This window comes from Pipistrellus kuhlii, unplaced genomic scaffold (genome assembly GCF_014108245.1).
Source record: "Pipistrellus kuhlii isolate mPipKuh1 unplaced genomic scaffold, mPipKuh1.p scaffold_m20_p_2, whole genome shotgun sequence".
NCBI classification, from domain to species: Eukaryota; Metazoa; Chordata; class Mammalia; order Chiroptera; family Vespertilionidae; genus Pipistrellus; species Pipistrellus kuhlii.
Genome location: NW_023425515.1, coordinates 8123278 through 8139110, shown reverse-complemented (window position 1 = coordinate 8139110; position 15833 = coordinate 8123278). Strand labels below are relative to the sequence as shown.

Here is a 15833-nt window from a genome sequence, read left to right as displayed (position 1 = left end):
TCAAAGTGTGCATTTGCTCACATGTATATCTAATTATATAAGCACTAATGTGCTAAATTGAATATAAAGTTGTCATTAGGTAGAGAATAATAAAAAATCCATCTTGGACTAAATCTTTCTTCTTTTAAAGAATATGCAATACCTACAATGTTTTAAGCTAACTCTGAGCATTCAACTCAGAATATCTCAGTTTTAAAAGCTTCAAGTTGAAGAAATGTAGAAACTCAAAAACACCAAGTTAAGTGAAAGAAGCCAGACACCAAAAGACCATGTAATCTTCCTTATATTAAATGTCTAGAAAAGGCAAATCTGCAGAGACAGACAGTAGATAGTAGTTGCTCAGGGCAGGGGTGAGGACAAGGATGAACTATGAATGGTTGTAAGGAGGGATCTTACTGAGATGATGAAAATGTTCCAAGATTGGATTATGATAATGGTTGTACAATTTGGTAAATGTATCAAAGCTGCCGAATCACATACTTATATACTTAAAATTAGTGAATTTCATATGTAAATTGCACCTCAATGAAGTTATAAAAATGCAATGAAGAGAAGATACTATAGTGATATGTAGGAATCTCCACGAGGCAGAGAAAATATCCCATTTCATCTTTAAAATATTACAACAGAGCCTACATAATTTTTACCGTAATAAAAAGCGAGAGGAAGACTTACACTGTTGTAACATTTGTGGATAGACATTAAAAAGTATTTGCAATATATATAGAAACTCAGTAACTCCCTCCATATTCATTGGATCTAATTCTAGGACTATCTTTTACTATCTGTGAAACATGTAAATACCGTTTAAGAAAAGCAATCCAAGAACTCACTAGTTGCTACAATAACATTTGGTTGTTTACTGAAAGCTCAATGCTTGCTTTTATTTCATTGGGACAACGAGGAAGCCTTGGAGCTCATGCAGTTCCCAACATCTCAGTAGGAGTATTCATTAAACAGAGAAAGAAAGTCAACCTCTCCAAGAAGGTACTGTCATGTCCCAATAAAATAAAGACAACACAAATCAACCAAGTTAAATTTCACAGCAAAAGGTAATGTTATATTCGCCAAATATCCCTTTTCTTTTTATTTCTTATATTTTAGTGATTTTTTACAGAGAGGAAGGGAGAGGGATAAAGGATTAGAAATATCGATGAGAGAGACATATTGATCAGCTGCCTCCTGCACATCCCCTACTGGGGATGTGCCTGCAATCATGGTACATACCCTTGATGGGAATCAAACCTGGGACCCGTCAGTCCATAGGCCAACACTCTATACACTGAGCCAAACCGGTTAGGGCAACTATCCCTTTTGTGTGTGTGTGTGTGAAATATAATTGCAATGACTCACTCAACTAATATTTATTGAAACTTTTTGTAAGCCAGGCACTCTGTGCAATACTAAGTAAAATCTAGTCCATGCCCTCAAGCTCATAACCTAGGCGGTGAAAGAGGTAACACATAATGGAGTGTCATGTACACCTACTCTCAGGAAAATACCAAGGAGGTCACCTAACTAACAGCTGTTGTCAACACTTGGTTAAATGGGGTTTTGCAGAACAAGCTGGGATTTGCCAAGCAGCGCATACAAGGTACAGAATAGACTGTGTCATAAAAACTTCACATTCTAGGAAATGAATTGGTGGACTGCTTGTTAAGCAAAAAGAGTTCAACAAGCCTAAGACCTGTTGTTTGAATTTTATTTTTGGTTGGGAAGACAGTGGCAGTAGACTGGATAGAAATGTCCAGTGTTGCTAGGATGTTTTCCTATGATGCTTTCAGTTTCCCCAAGAAAATCCCCATAAACAGTGGATTACCTCGGACCACCTCTTCCACAGACTCGGTGGTGGTGGTGGTGGTGGTGGCAATACTGGTGGTTCTCTCCGTGGCCTCTTCATAGGGTTCTTCAGTATCTTCCTCTACCTCCTCACCATCCTCATCATCTTCATCGTCCTCAGCTTCTTCTTCCTCGACATCAGCCACTTCCTCCTCCTCTGTGACTTCCACGACTTTGTCTTCACTGAGGAAGGAAAGAGAAGGAACAGCGAGAGTCATTTAAACAGGTTTCAGGAAAGGAAAAACAAATCAACAACAGGAATTCTGGAAATTTGAAAGGGAATGAGCGCTGAATCAAAAATGCACATGAGGTGTGAAGCCAGCAGGTCCAAATATGAAATGGGAGGAAAGGGATACCAAATGGAGTTTATTGAGTTATGGAGATGACTTCTTATAATGTATACCAAATAGGAGTAGGTCTGCTGCTTTTTAACCCTTGCCCACAACTACTCTTAGTTTATGCAGTTGAAGAAAGAAGGTATCTTGATTCCAACTATCTGACATTCTGGAAAAGGCAAAATGATGGAGACCATAAAAAGCCGTGGTGGCCAGAGGGGTTCAGGGTAAGAAGGAAAAGAAGGAGAGGCAGACTCAGTGAACTTTTAGGGCAGTTTATTACTCCGTAAAATGCTGTAACAGGGGACACACAATGCAAATGCTAACAATGGAGGAAATGAGGGGAGGGGGCCACAGGAAAGGGGGTAGAGAGGAGGTCTCTACTTCTTGCTCACCTTGTCTGTAAACCTAAACTTCTGTAAAAAATTAAAATATATTAAACGGGAGGGAGGAGATACCAAATGGAGTTTATGGAGTTATGCAGATGACTTCTCATAATGTATATTAAAATACCACACAGCACCTGCATATAAATACTCAAGAAGTGTAGGTGGAAATAGATTCAAATATTGCTTTTAAAAGTTTAAACTGGACACAAAGGGGGGAAGAAGAAATGGCTTAAATAAATCTGTGATACCCCAGTGTCAGTGATGCCTACTAAAAGTCTATAGTTGTGCTCTTAATCTTATTACTTGTAATAGCTTTGGAGACTATTGGGTATTTAGTGGTTCTTAAATTTCACTGAATATCAGAATTACCTGGAAGACCTTAAAACATAGACCACTGGGCATCCTATCCAGAGTTTCTGATTCAGTGGGTCTACAATTCAGCCTGAGAACCTGAATTTCTAACAAGTTCCCAGATGATGCTGATGCTGGTGGGTCAGGGAACAATATTGTGAGAGCCACTGAAATATGCAGTACTGAGAATAATAAATAGTAAGGGAGCCAGTAAGTCACAGTATACTTGGGAGCTAGAGCAGAAATAATATTTATGGCATCAAATATGTATATATAGTAATATACAATGCTGAGTTTTAAATCAACAGTTTGGGAAGCAAAAGAAGGGCACATCTGGAACAAAATTACGAAGTCCTACTAAGATATCCTTTCGGCAATCATGTACCTGCCAGCACAGGAATTGTTGAGAGCATTTGAAATATGATAAGTGAAGATAGGAATGAAAGTGTTAAATGGTGGAAGCCCATCACATACCACTGAAGTATAGTGGGTCCCTCCTTTGGAAAAACTGCTGTTTCAACTACTGTTATTCTTAGACAGTCTCTAAGTTGTCCATGGGGTCAATTCTGTTATTTTTAGACTATAAAATAACTTTGTTTTTTGCTTGAATAGGAAAGATAAACTTAACTGTCTGACCTTGCAAGCTAGCCTTCTAAAGGATCTGATACATTATATTCATTCATATATTCTGCCAAGTGTTTGTTCATCCAAGATTAGGTGTTTGATGAGATGTTGACTGTATAGATATTACAGATGTTTGATTAGACATCATATGTACTCAAGGTTACAAGCTGTCTTACACAAAGAACTAGAAGGATATAAAACGGAAATACTCCGTCCTGTATTTGTTCAGAATTTGACAGAAGTAATCCGCTCTGAACCTGTGGGCAATAAAGATGGCTCCTAACTAACTGGCTCATCAGGCATCTTGTCCAGCTCGCAGATTTGTGATACACCACCATCTAGCCAGATAAAGGAGAAATAGATGGTTCTTCCTCCTTCAGATGACAAAACCAATACAAGAAACAGACGTAGAGGTGGTGGGGGATTTTGACATAGCAGAGCTTCTGCCCTGGGTCTTATTGGACAAGAAGTACCACAGGAACAGGACTGAGGGCTGCCATTTGACATTTAAATCTCTCCAGAAAAAAAAGACAGTTGGGGAGAATTATGACCTCAATGCCGATTCTTGCCTGCAAGGAGAAGCATATTGATGAAGAGGGGAGAGGATCCTCGAAAGTTTGTGTCAGACCCAACCCGGAGCCTTGGAATGCTAGTGTGAGTTGGGCAGATACAGAAAATCAGATTTCAAATATATTGGGACATAGAACAGGTTTCTCTGATCTAGGAAGACAGAAAGGAAGACGGAGGCAGGCTTTCAAAAACTGAAAGTCTGACAGAATAGCCACAACTAATTTTGCTGAGGGTGGAAAAGGAAAAGATATGTGCAGAGATGATATAGCACAAGAAGGAATTTCCATTTCTAACTCAGAATTTAAAGAACTTTTATAAATGAAAGGTCAATAAAAATGTGCATAACCCTCAGTGAAATGCCTTTCTAATTCTGATTAAATATGACGCAAGGGTTAATAAACAAATACAAAAAAGGTGGTGAAGCATGTGTCTAAAAAATAGAATAAGGAGAAGCTTATTAAACTGTGTAACATAATAATGAACTATTAGTGTACTGACAAATGAAGTGTCAATACAGAAGACCTTGCCCTAGCCTGTTTGGCTCAGTGAATAGAGCATCAGCCTGCAGACTAAAGGGCCCTGGGTTTGATTCTTGCCAAGGGTAGCGGCTCAATCCCCAGTAGGGGGCATGCAGGTGGTAGCCCATCACTGATTATCTCCATCATTGATGTTTCTCTCTCTCCCTCTCCCTTCCTCTCTGAAATCAATAAAGAAATATATTTTTTAAAAATACAGAAGATCTTAATGGTTTATTTTAACATTTTCTAACCTACACCATGGATACCTGTTCTCTTTCCCTAATATGTTTAAATCTGATTTCCACAAAAAATGAGTAAGAAGAGGAGGAAGAGAACACATTGGCATTGACCTTTATCTGCTTAGAGATAAATGGGGTGCAATCATTGATTTCTTGACTACCTGAATTCCTGCACACAAAAAATCTACCACTTGAGACAACGTCTCAAACAAATCCTAAGTTTAACAGTTGCTCAGATGCCCCAAATGTCACCCAGTATACTTCCATATAATTTGTGTCCTATAGAATCTCAATTTCGTACTGCTTATGAACAAAGATAATCGACGCAAGTCATCAGCCAGTTTATTATACATGAGCTCTTTTATGCTGTCAATCAAACAATTGGCATCAATGCTAGTCATTTCTCCAAATTAAGTGGAAAATTCAGATAAATCCAGGGAGTAAATCAAATGAAACCAGTATTCTTCTTAAACTATGAGGGTGCATGAGGTCTTTAGCACAAAGGGAATGACAGGCGAGGATGTGGTGATCCTGGGTTAGGACTGCAAAGTGCTTCCAGGTGGGAAGGTGAACACATGAGCCGGGAACCACCCTCAGCCTCCTCTGCTATGACCTGAAAGTCGCATAAAGCTCCAAACAAAAAGCCTGTGTTAAAATGACGGGGGTATAGCAATGAACGAGAGCGGAATACGCCCGTCTCACCACCGCATCTGTCTGAGCAGTTCACAGGCATAATAACAAGAAACAGGCACACATAATGGTTCAGCTGGCGGGGGAATTAGATTACGAGGCCTAAGAGAACGCAGGCCCGGTCCTTATTACCATAGCGTTGATTTCTGGAATTAAATTTAGATGTCCATGAATCCAGTTAGCTATTGGAGCGCTATTAAAACAGTAGCACATGGTTATGTTTTAACACCAAACACGCCAACACGACCACTGCCAACCGGAGAGTTCATAAGAAAGACAGAAAGGGGAAAAAGTGATTTTTCCTCCTCCTCTTCTTTTAAAAAAATACAAGTTTTTATTGATTTCAGAGAGGAAAAAAATAAACCTATTTTAATAATGTTCTTAACCTCATCTAGGACAGAAAGTGCTTAAGGAGTTTATCTATTATTACTGATTACAATAATTACTAGGTATATAATACTTTCAAAAGACCTAATTAAAAAGAAATATGTTACAACAGCCATAATCATTTAACCAGAGATGAGGGATTAGTCATTATACCAAAAGGAAGGTTTTCTATCTGACTGTGTGAGATAATGGGTGGGGAGTGATTGGACCAAGAAAACATTGCTAATTAAATGTTGTCGAGTTCTCTGTGATAAGATCCTGCTACTAGTTAGACTAAGAGAGGGAAGCATCATGTACTACAGCTTGACTTCCCATTTTAGGGCTCCTGGAAGCCAACTTCTATAAAACCCACTTCCAAATAAAGATCCAGCATGATGTTTATTGTCATATCAAGCAAAGGACACCTTTTTGGGCATAAAATGCTAACATGTGCATCGTGAGGCAAAGGAAAAACCAACAAGCAAAAAAAGAATGTTAAAAACCAGCTTTACATGTAACAATGGGGAGTCCCATCTAAATTAAACTAGGGGATTTCCAATGAAGATCATCTTCAAATGTTGCTTTCGTCAAGGCATTTGTGTCTGGAGGTATTATACTATTGCCAGAAACCAGTTAAAATCACAAGGATCTGAATTTTCTTTTATTCTCACTATTGTTTTTTTTTTAATCTGGAAAATGTAAGCAGTTTAATTAAAAGACATTGGGGGATAACACGAGATCTTTCATGTGTCAATGGCATCCAATTCTCTGCACTGAATAATCCAACTCTCCAGATAATCCCTACAAAGGAGCTGTTCCCCAGGGCTTGTGATTCTGCCATCTCCTGTTCCTAGGGCAGCTTGTGCCATCCTGCTCTAAGCAGGGGTGGTGATGCTGCTGCCGCCAGGTGAGCTCTGATGGTAGCAACCCAACCCTGAACTTCAAAGGCATCCTACCTCCAGCCACCACCTGCCTGGAAACCAAAAATAAGCCCCTCCGGCGTGGCCATACATCTGTAATCTCGTTAAGGCGATTAAAGTGCTTTGTTTTTCTTCTTGACATACATGTGGCCCACGCTTATTAAATACAGAAAGTCAGCATTTTTTTTTTTATTAAAGTTGGCAGCCAGTTCCCTAAAGAGAATGCAAGCTTCTGCTCCTCTCCTATTCATCATTTTCAAATTAGTTTTCTCATTTAAGTACAAGGCTCAGGGATACAGTTACAGCCTCCAACGGTGCTAGGAGCTGCCAAGCCAGCAGCGTGACTGTTACTTCTCAAAGCCAAGAGCTGTTTCATCAAATCCAATCTTCCTTGACTCATTCCCTGGCAAAGACGGGAGGCTGTCATTTGTCATCTGGTATGATTCACTTTGTACTCCTCTAAAGTTGCCCCCCACCCCCACTTGAGTAGTTAATACCACTTACAATGCAAGCAGGAAAGTAGCTGAAAGATGATCACATAGTCAAAGAATTTTAACTCCAGAGATCTAAATAAGACCAAGTCAAATAACACTCTCTCTAATATACCAACAAACAAACACGTATAACCAATGTGAAAAACAGATAGGAGTACTGGTTCCTAACAGGCACACACCCTCAAAACAGCCCAAGCTCAGGTATAGCGATGTCTGTTTCTTCATCCCAGGCTACTGGGAAAGCAGTGGGTTGCACCACTCATCACACGATTCAATCACAAGCTTTCACAAAGGGCAGGCAATGTATTTGCAAAACGCACCCTCCATTCTACTAACCGGTGATTATTTCTGAGAAAAGTTCTTGGAGCGCACAGACCATCATTAAATGGGCTTGCAGCTATACCTAGCAGCGGGCCACTCACAAACCAAGCTTTAACAAGAGCATGAAATGCTGATTGCAATAATGGTCATGATCAGGATTTCTTTCCTTATGCTGAGCATCAGCTTGTGTGGGTGTCTGCTCGAGTTTCTGGGAAATGACTGCAAATGGGCTGCATCCAGAATTATCAGCAACCCTCTGTGTTTCTGGAACAAAGGTTATTCTCTCCTCTCTACCCCAGAGCTTAATAAATGAACACACACACACACACACACACACACACACACACAAATCTCATACTCGCGCTCATGTGTAGGATAGAAAAAAATGCTCCCAGTTGCTATGGCTATGTCTTGTATTTATTATGTCACAATTTCTAAGGAAAGGTAGCTCAAGACACTGAAACCATATTCTTGTTATTGACACTAGAATTCCACCAACAGCTTCAATTCAGAGTAAGCTTACTATTGTTATGATTTGTATTTAGACATGCTACGTTGGGATGCAGTTAGTGGATTAACCTTTCCCTCCACAAATACTTTTAACATGATGGGCTTACACACGGTATTATTAGTTCTGTTTCTACCTTATTTGATTCCAATAATGACAAATCATCTGAAAACAATATTAAACAGTCTATTGATCAAAGGGAGATGTAATTTTTTAATATATATTTTTGTTTAAAACAACCCCATTCTCTACAAAAAAGACATCTCTAAGGAACACTGCACATAAATAATGAATAAGACACCTTTCTGTCCTTTTTAAGAGCATTAGATTGAGCAGACATCTGCTAAGGTAGAAGTAGAGTCTATGAATTCTGCTCCCCGCCTCTCCAACCCCAGTTCCCTACTACCAAACAAGAAAATAACTCACTTTAGGAACTCTGGGTTAAATAATGTTTTTTTTAAAAATATATATATTTTATTGATTTTTTACAGAGAGGATAGAGAGTTAGAAACATCGATGAGAGAGAATCATCAAACAGCTGCCTCTTGCACAACCCCCACTGGGGATGTGCCCGCAACCAAGGTACATGCCCTTGACCGGAATTGAACCCGGGACTCTTCTGTCCACAGGCCGACGCTCTATCCACTGAGCCAAACAGGTTTTGGCTAATGTTTTAACCAAGGAGAATAAGTCAGCCCTCTATAGATTCTGGCCCTTTTCTAGACATGTGTCACAAGATACTTTTTTCTTTCTTGATATTTTTTTCATCTGTACTAAACTAATCTAAAGCCTTAGACTCAACCTCCCCACCTCCATCCTCTGGAAGGCCCATTGCTAGGGCAGATTAAACAACATCGACTCAACATGTACTCTACTAGAGGCCCGATGCATGAAATTTGTGCAAGGGGCTCAGCCCTCGTCTGGATGGTTGTTCTGCTGTTCGATCTAATTAGTGTATTAGCTCTTTATTATATCAGATTATCAGTAAAAGCAAAGCCTTTTGCATTCACCTCAAACATATTATGAATAATAAATAATATATAATTCAATCAAAATTATTTATTTGTCTGAGACTTTTTATGCTCAAAGGTGAATGAATTAATCATTTTTAAAGTTATGATTTATATGTATTCTACAGGAAAATTAAGGAAATGTAGTTAGATGAGAAAAGTGCAGAGGCTAACTACAATTCTAATGTAGAATTAATGGAAAAAGAATTTGCAGAAGGTTTTGGATGAACTTAACATTTGCAATACTACTTATACTTTTTGCTTGGCACAAGATAAAAATTAAACCCTCAAATATAGGTATATCAGCACAAATTTACTACAGTTTTGGAAAGCCCAAATAAAACTCATTGAGTCATTCTATTACTAAAAATAGACATTAAAAAGCTGTGACCTTGCCCTAACCAGTTTGGCTCAGTGGATAGAGCATCAGCCTGTGGACTCAAGGGTCCTGGGTTCAATTCCAGCCAAGGGCATGTACCTTGATTGTGGGCACATACCCAGTAGTGGATGTGCAGGAGGCAGCTGTTAAGGTTTCTAACTCTATCTTTCTCCCTTCCTCTCTGTAAAAACTTAATAGGATATATTAAAAAAATAAAAATAAAACGCTGTGACCTTTAAATGGGTTAACATATGCAAGGTGTTCAGAAAGTGGTTTGCACATAGCAAGGCCACATATTATTTATAACTATTACTACTCATGCACAGAAAAGAGTCTAGAAGATAAAACCTATCAATATCTTCATGGAACTCACTAACTAGAAAACCCTGAAAGGTTGGGGGTATGGAAAGGGGCCACATTATTAAAAATAATATCATCCAGCATAGGCTAGTATATACATTGACCAAATAAATCCACCCACTGCTGCTGCCTCGCTGTAAATGGGCATAAACATTATGAAATACATTTTAAGTGATGTGAAGAGATTCACATCTTTTAACCCCCATATCCTATCTTTTGGAAATCTACCTTAAAGCAATTATTCTGGAATATGGGAGGAAATCTGAATTCATTAAAGAATTAAAAAACATGGCTTCACAAACATAAGAAGCAAAAAATGTCTGACAATGGTGACATGGATAAACAAACTTTAAAGAAACATACATAATTAAACAGATTATAAATGCATTTTAAATGTCTTTTAAGATATTATTGGGAAATAAAAATATTACATTTTTACCACAACTACATAATAAAATACACAAAATAAAATGAACAAAAACAAAAAGAGAAACTCCGAACTTACCATAAGGTTAAATTATAGGTGATCTTCCCTGACCCACTGAAAAATTATCATACTTTCAACAGTTTTCTAATTACATGTAATAGAAACATATTTCATGTGGAGCTTATCTTCCATGCCTCTACATACACCAAATATTTATCAAAACATGACCTGTTTGTCTCAGGAAATAGGCCAGTATTTATTATAGTCAAAATGGATAAAATATTTGATAAAAAAATTTTTGACATGATTAGAATTAATGAAGTAAATGGGTGCAAATAAAAAGCCTTAACCATCCATTGTATTAGCACATTTTGATGATGGTATTTTAAATTATGGATGCAGTTATGAATAAATAAATAAATCACCAGGGTTGATGGGAAACTGACAGAATTATTTCAAGCCTGAGACTGAATCTGTCAAAATCCTAGCAAGAATATGTCAAATATTGAAAACAAAACAATGGCCTGCAGACGGCAAATGTTCCATACATCTCCCAATCTCCAAGAAAGGAGATGCCAAGGAGTACAGCACCTACAGGATTATCGCTCTTATTTCCCACCCAAGCAAAGAGATGCTTAAAGTGAAGCAACAAAGGCTTCTACTACCTGATGTGGAGCAAGAAATGTTGGATGTTCAAGGTGGATACAGAAAAGGAAGACAAACTTAAGACAGGCATACACTGAGTACTGGCATGCTCTATAGAATTTCAGGTTAGTCTATTTTTTAAAACTACAATAAAGCTTCTGACTGTGCCAATCATGAAAAGCTATGTGCTGCTCTGAGAGGAACAAGCATAACTGTCCTGATGCGCAACAATGCAGAGAGACAGAATGGTTTCCTGTATGCAAGAATGTCAGACAAGGGTGCATTTTATCTCCCTATGGGTTTAATCTATACACAGAACATATATGAACAAGCGGGCTAGACTCAGAGGAAGAGTGAAAATTGGTGGAAAAATACCAGTAACTTAAGACACACAGCTGGCCCAGCCAGTGTGGCTCAGTTGTTGAGAGATGACCTGTGAACCAGGAGGTCATGGTGCCCGGGTTACGGGCTCAATCCCCAGTGGGGGGCGTGCAGGAAGCAGCTGATCAATGATTCTCTCTCATCATTGATGCTTCTATCTCTCTCTTCCTTCTTTCCCCTCTGAAATCATTAAAAAATATATTAAAAAAAAGGATATGCAGCTGACATCATCTTACTGACAGAAAGTAGCAGTGACCTGCAATGACCTCTGCTGATGGAAGTGAAAGAAGGAAGTGCCAAAGCAGGACTGTATTTGAACATCAAACAGACAAAAGTCACGAGGACAGAAGAAATACACAAATTTAATAAAGACAATGAAGACACTGCTTACCTTGGGTCAGTCATCAATTCAAATGGAGACTACGGCCAAGAAATCAAGAAAAGGCTGAGACTCGGAAGGGCAGCAGTGGAAGAATTAGGAAAAAATCACCAAGAGCAAAGATGTGTCAATAGAGGTCAAGGCTAAGGTCACTGACGCCCTCATATTCCCAATTACTATATACGGATGGGAAATTGGACAGTGAAGAAGGCTGATGGGAAAAAGGTGATTCATTTGATACATGGTGCTGGAAGTTAGCTCTACAGACACCTTCAACCACTGAACAGACAGACACGCAGGATTTAGAGCAAATTAAACCTCAAATATTGCTGGAGGCAGAGAGGACAAAACTGAAGCTGTCCTACTTTGGGCACGTCATGAAAAGGCAGGGCTCTTCGTAAAAGACAATAGTGCTGGGGAAAACAGAAGGCAGCAGGAAAGGAAGAAGACCAAACATGAGATGGATTTGACTCCATAAAAGCCATAGGCATGAGTCTACAGGAGCTGAGGGGGGCTGGTTCAGAGAGGACACTGTGGACATCCTTCATTCATAGGGTCACCAGGTTGGAGTTGACTCATCGGCACATAACACACACAGGCAGTTATGTTTAGAATGTTTGTTTTCATCTCAAACATTTTCATCAGCACAAAAGATCCATTCAACACACATACTCGTGGGTGTTTGCTTTTCTGTCCATAGGAGATCAGGGTTAAACATAAGCTTGCAATGGAAAAAAGTTTTTTTTTTTGTGTGTGTGTTTTTTTAACAATACTTTCCCTAACTTCCCAGTACTGAAAAAACTTTTAAAAGTTTCTCAATCTTGGTTTTATGGCATTTCTTTGTTGTGGGGCTGTCCTTCATATTGTGGGATGGTTAGCAATGTCCCTGGTCTCTCCCCATTAAATACTAGGAGCACTCCTCTCCCCCCAAGAGTGATAACTAATAATGTCTGCAGACATTTCCAAAGGTCTCTGGGGCAGCAGAATTACCCTTAGTCTAGAACCTTCGCTCTACACTGATGTTTATTTATTCATTTTTAAAATCACACGATGCCTGCCAAACGCTAATGGAGTTGAACTAGTCGCATGACTATAACTTGAACTTCCTGAAATTTTGCCTACTGTTATTTTTAATAAAGAGCTCCAATTTGACACTAGGGAGCAAAAAAAAAACCAAAAAAAAAAACCAAAACAAAAAACTTTCTGGTATAAATAAGAAAGCCACTCTAAGAATGGACTTTTATCCAAAACCTCAAATGGAGATAAATCTTACTTTCATGTATGATTCCAATTTCATTTTATTCTATTTTATTTCACTCTTGGAAGCAATGAAGAGACATTCAAGGAGTAACTATAGTAAAGGAGCTAAACAGTTGTAATACGTATTACAGAAGTCCCAGCATTTTTCAATGTTTCTAGCTTTAGAGACTCCTGATGCAATTTCACTTAATTACTGCTTGTCTGGAATGATATTCCTTAAGAGTTTTTGTTTTAAAGCCAAATTCATTTAACTTTGAGTTACCAGTTATGTCTGTGTATGCATCTAATGGGAATGACAATTCAATTCAATTTAAATATTTGTTGAGCACCCACCTTTTACATTAAGATACTTGGCTAGAAAATTAGCCAAATATCTTAAAGTATACAGTCACACATGTTCCATAACAAATGTAAACTCATGATCAGTAGGATATATGATTAACTCTTGGAATACCATCAGGGTTCATTGGACACAATTTTACCTGTTGAGTTTCATTTTGAACAGTTTTATCTATCTGCAAGATTGACATTTCTGACTTTTTTACTCTCTTAGAGAAATCTTACTTTTTAAAATTCAAATAAAAGTCTATCTTGTAATTATCATCTCAGTCCAATGGAACTTTTTGTATTCCTACTAGGGGCCCAGTACACGAATTCAAGCACTTGAAAGGAACTGTGGGCAGTAAGGCCGCAGTAGGCGCAGGGGTGGGTCTCGGCCCATCCTCTGTGCCCCCGTCCAGCCCCTTCCACCATGGCCTCCAGTCTCCTGTCTGCCGGCAGCCCTACTCCTGCTGCTGCCGCTGCTCCCATACACTGATGGTGCCAGCCCTGCTCACACCCGCTGATAGTGTGGAACAATTGGGGCCAGTGTTGTCATTAGGCATGAGCTGCAGCTGCTGCCCCGATTGCCCTTCAGGAGCAGGGGCAGGTGGAGAAGCCCTCAGGGGAGATTAGGACAAGCAGCCGCTGCTTGCACCTGATAGTGCCAAGTGACTGAATGGCTGCTCTGGCACAGGCAGTGAGTGTGAGCAAGGCTGGCGCTGGGTGTGAGCACTGGGCAGGACTGCAGTGCAAAGGAGCAAAGAATTTTCAGTAACCACCGAAGGCTCGCCCTGATGGAAGTGACTGGTGCCTCACCTTGATCTGGCAGCCCAACTCACCTGCTCTGGCCAACACCCACCATGTTCCACACACGCCCACTGATAGCGCACACCATAGAAACTGGTTGTTTGGTTGTTCTGCCATTTGGTCAATTTGCATATTAGCCTTTTATTATATAGGATTGTTTTGGGGGCCACATTTTTCTATTGTTGTCATTCCATAAAAATTATTTCATGATTACTCATTAACTATTTCCAACTGCTAAAAAGGACCAAATCATAAAACAATGAAAGAATAAAGGAATTGGAGAAGATGTAATAGAGGTTATCACAGTTTTATTACTGTGTTCCTAAAATATTGCATCATCTTTCAAGAAGATAAATAAGAAGCCTAAAGACTTTCATTGACCATAACAGAAATCAAAACTGTTCATTTTCCACATTGGCAATTAGGAGAAATTGACAGGGAATATTTCACAATTATTAGACAAATCAGGAGATGGATGAAATTGATCACATAAGCAAAACCTCAGACTATCAGTCTTCAGATAATGATATCCTGGGTTGCTTTTCTCAAGCTCAGGAGCTGAGCAATGCATTTTTTAGAACAAAGAGGAAATATAGTATTCTTTTGCACTTGGTTATTCAACAGGAAGGAAGACATCATTCAATATTTTACTGAGTCCTCGCCGGTTTGGCTCAGTGGACAGAATGCCAGCTTGCGGTCTGAAGGGTCCCAGGTTCAATTCAGGCCAAGGACACATTCTTGGGTTGCAGGCTCGTTCCCCAGTGGGGGGTGTGCAGGAGGCAGCCAATCAATGATTCTCTTTCATCATTGATTTTTCATCTCTCTCTCTCCCTCTCCCTTCCTCTTTGAAATCAATAATATATATATATATATATATATATATATATATATATATATATATATATAACTTATAGAAAAAGCATGAACCAGCCATTGACAATATTCTTTCTTCTTATATGATATTTGTGCAACATTTACATTTGTGAAACAAAATCTTTTGACACCATTAAGAAGTAGACAAATACTAAAGGCAGAAGTGTCTATAAAAGAGATTAGAAGTAAAGAGCCAATGTAGACATAAAAATAATTGGGTTATGCTTCTAATAAGTTTCTAAATTTTTATAAATCCAAATTTGAAAAGTATTTTGCAATTGTGGACAGATAATGGAATTTCTCACTTCAACAAAATTATAAACTCTAAAAAGTTTTAAAAGTACTGTTTTTTTGTTTTGTTTTGTTTTACAATTATCAAGTAAAAATGCAAGTGTGAGAAAAAGACTAAGAAATATGATGAGCCAGATCCTAATAGATATATTTGAAGGGTGGAATTGGATTGATAATATAAATCTATTCCGGGTACATGCCTGGCATGTGAATAGCAGTTGCATCAAAAAGAAGTGCCCATCCCAGAAATCCCTACCTTAAAAATCTGGACTTACTATATATAAATTTTAATTCAAATTAAAATATTTATGATATTATTATTAAGATTTCTAAATGAAGTTATTTCTTACCATATCTTCATTCCTACATCTATAAATCATTTGCAAAATATTTTTAACATATGGATAAAATAATAATAGTATAAAGGGCCCACTGTTCCTAGGAAGCATTGGTGCTGGGCTGGCTTTTCTGGCACAGTGATGGGCAAGATAAGCCTCAGAACAAATTCAGGTAGCTGGACCCAATGAACATTGTAG

The 15833-nt window shown here is 38.6% G+C and overlaps 1 protein-coding gene across 7 annotated transcripts in view; it reads right to left on the bottom strand.

Annotated features, from left to right (window-relative positions):
• The window catches only part of LOC118724175 (amyloid beta precursor protein), a 213970-nt gene that overhangs the window by 92704 nt on the left and 105433 nt on the right, over positions 1-15833 (bottom strand). For all 7 annotated transcript variants that reach the window (XM_036447151.2, XM_036447152.2, XM_036447153.2 and 4 more), the window contains exon 6: positions 1820-2022. In XM_036447151.2, the coding sequence (XP_036303044.1) occupies positions 1820-2022 (203 nt within the window). The remainder of the gene's footprint in view (positions 1-1819; positions 2023-15833) is intronic.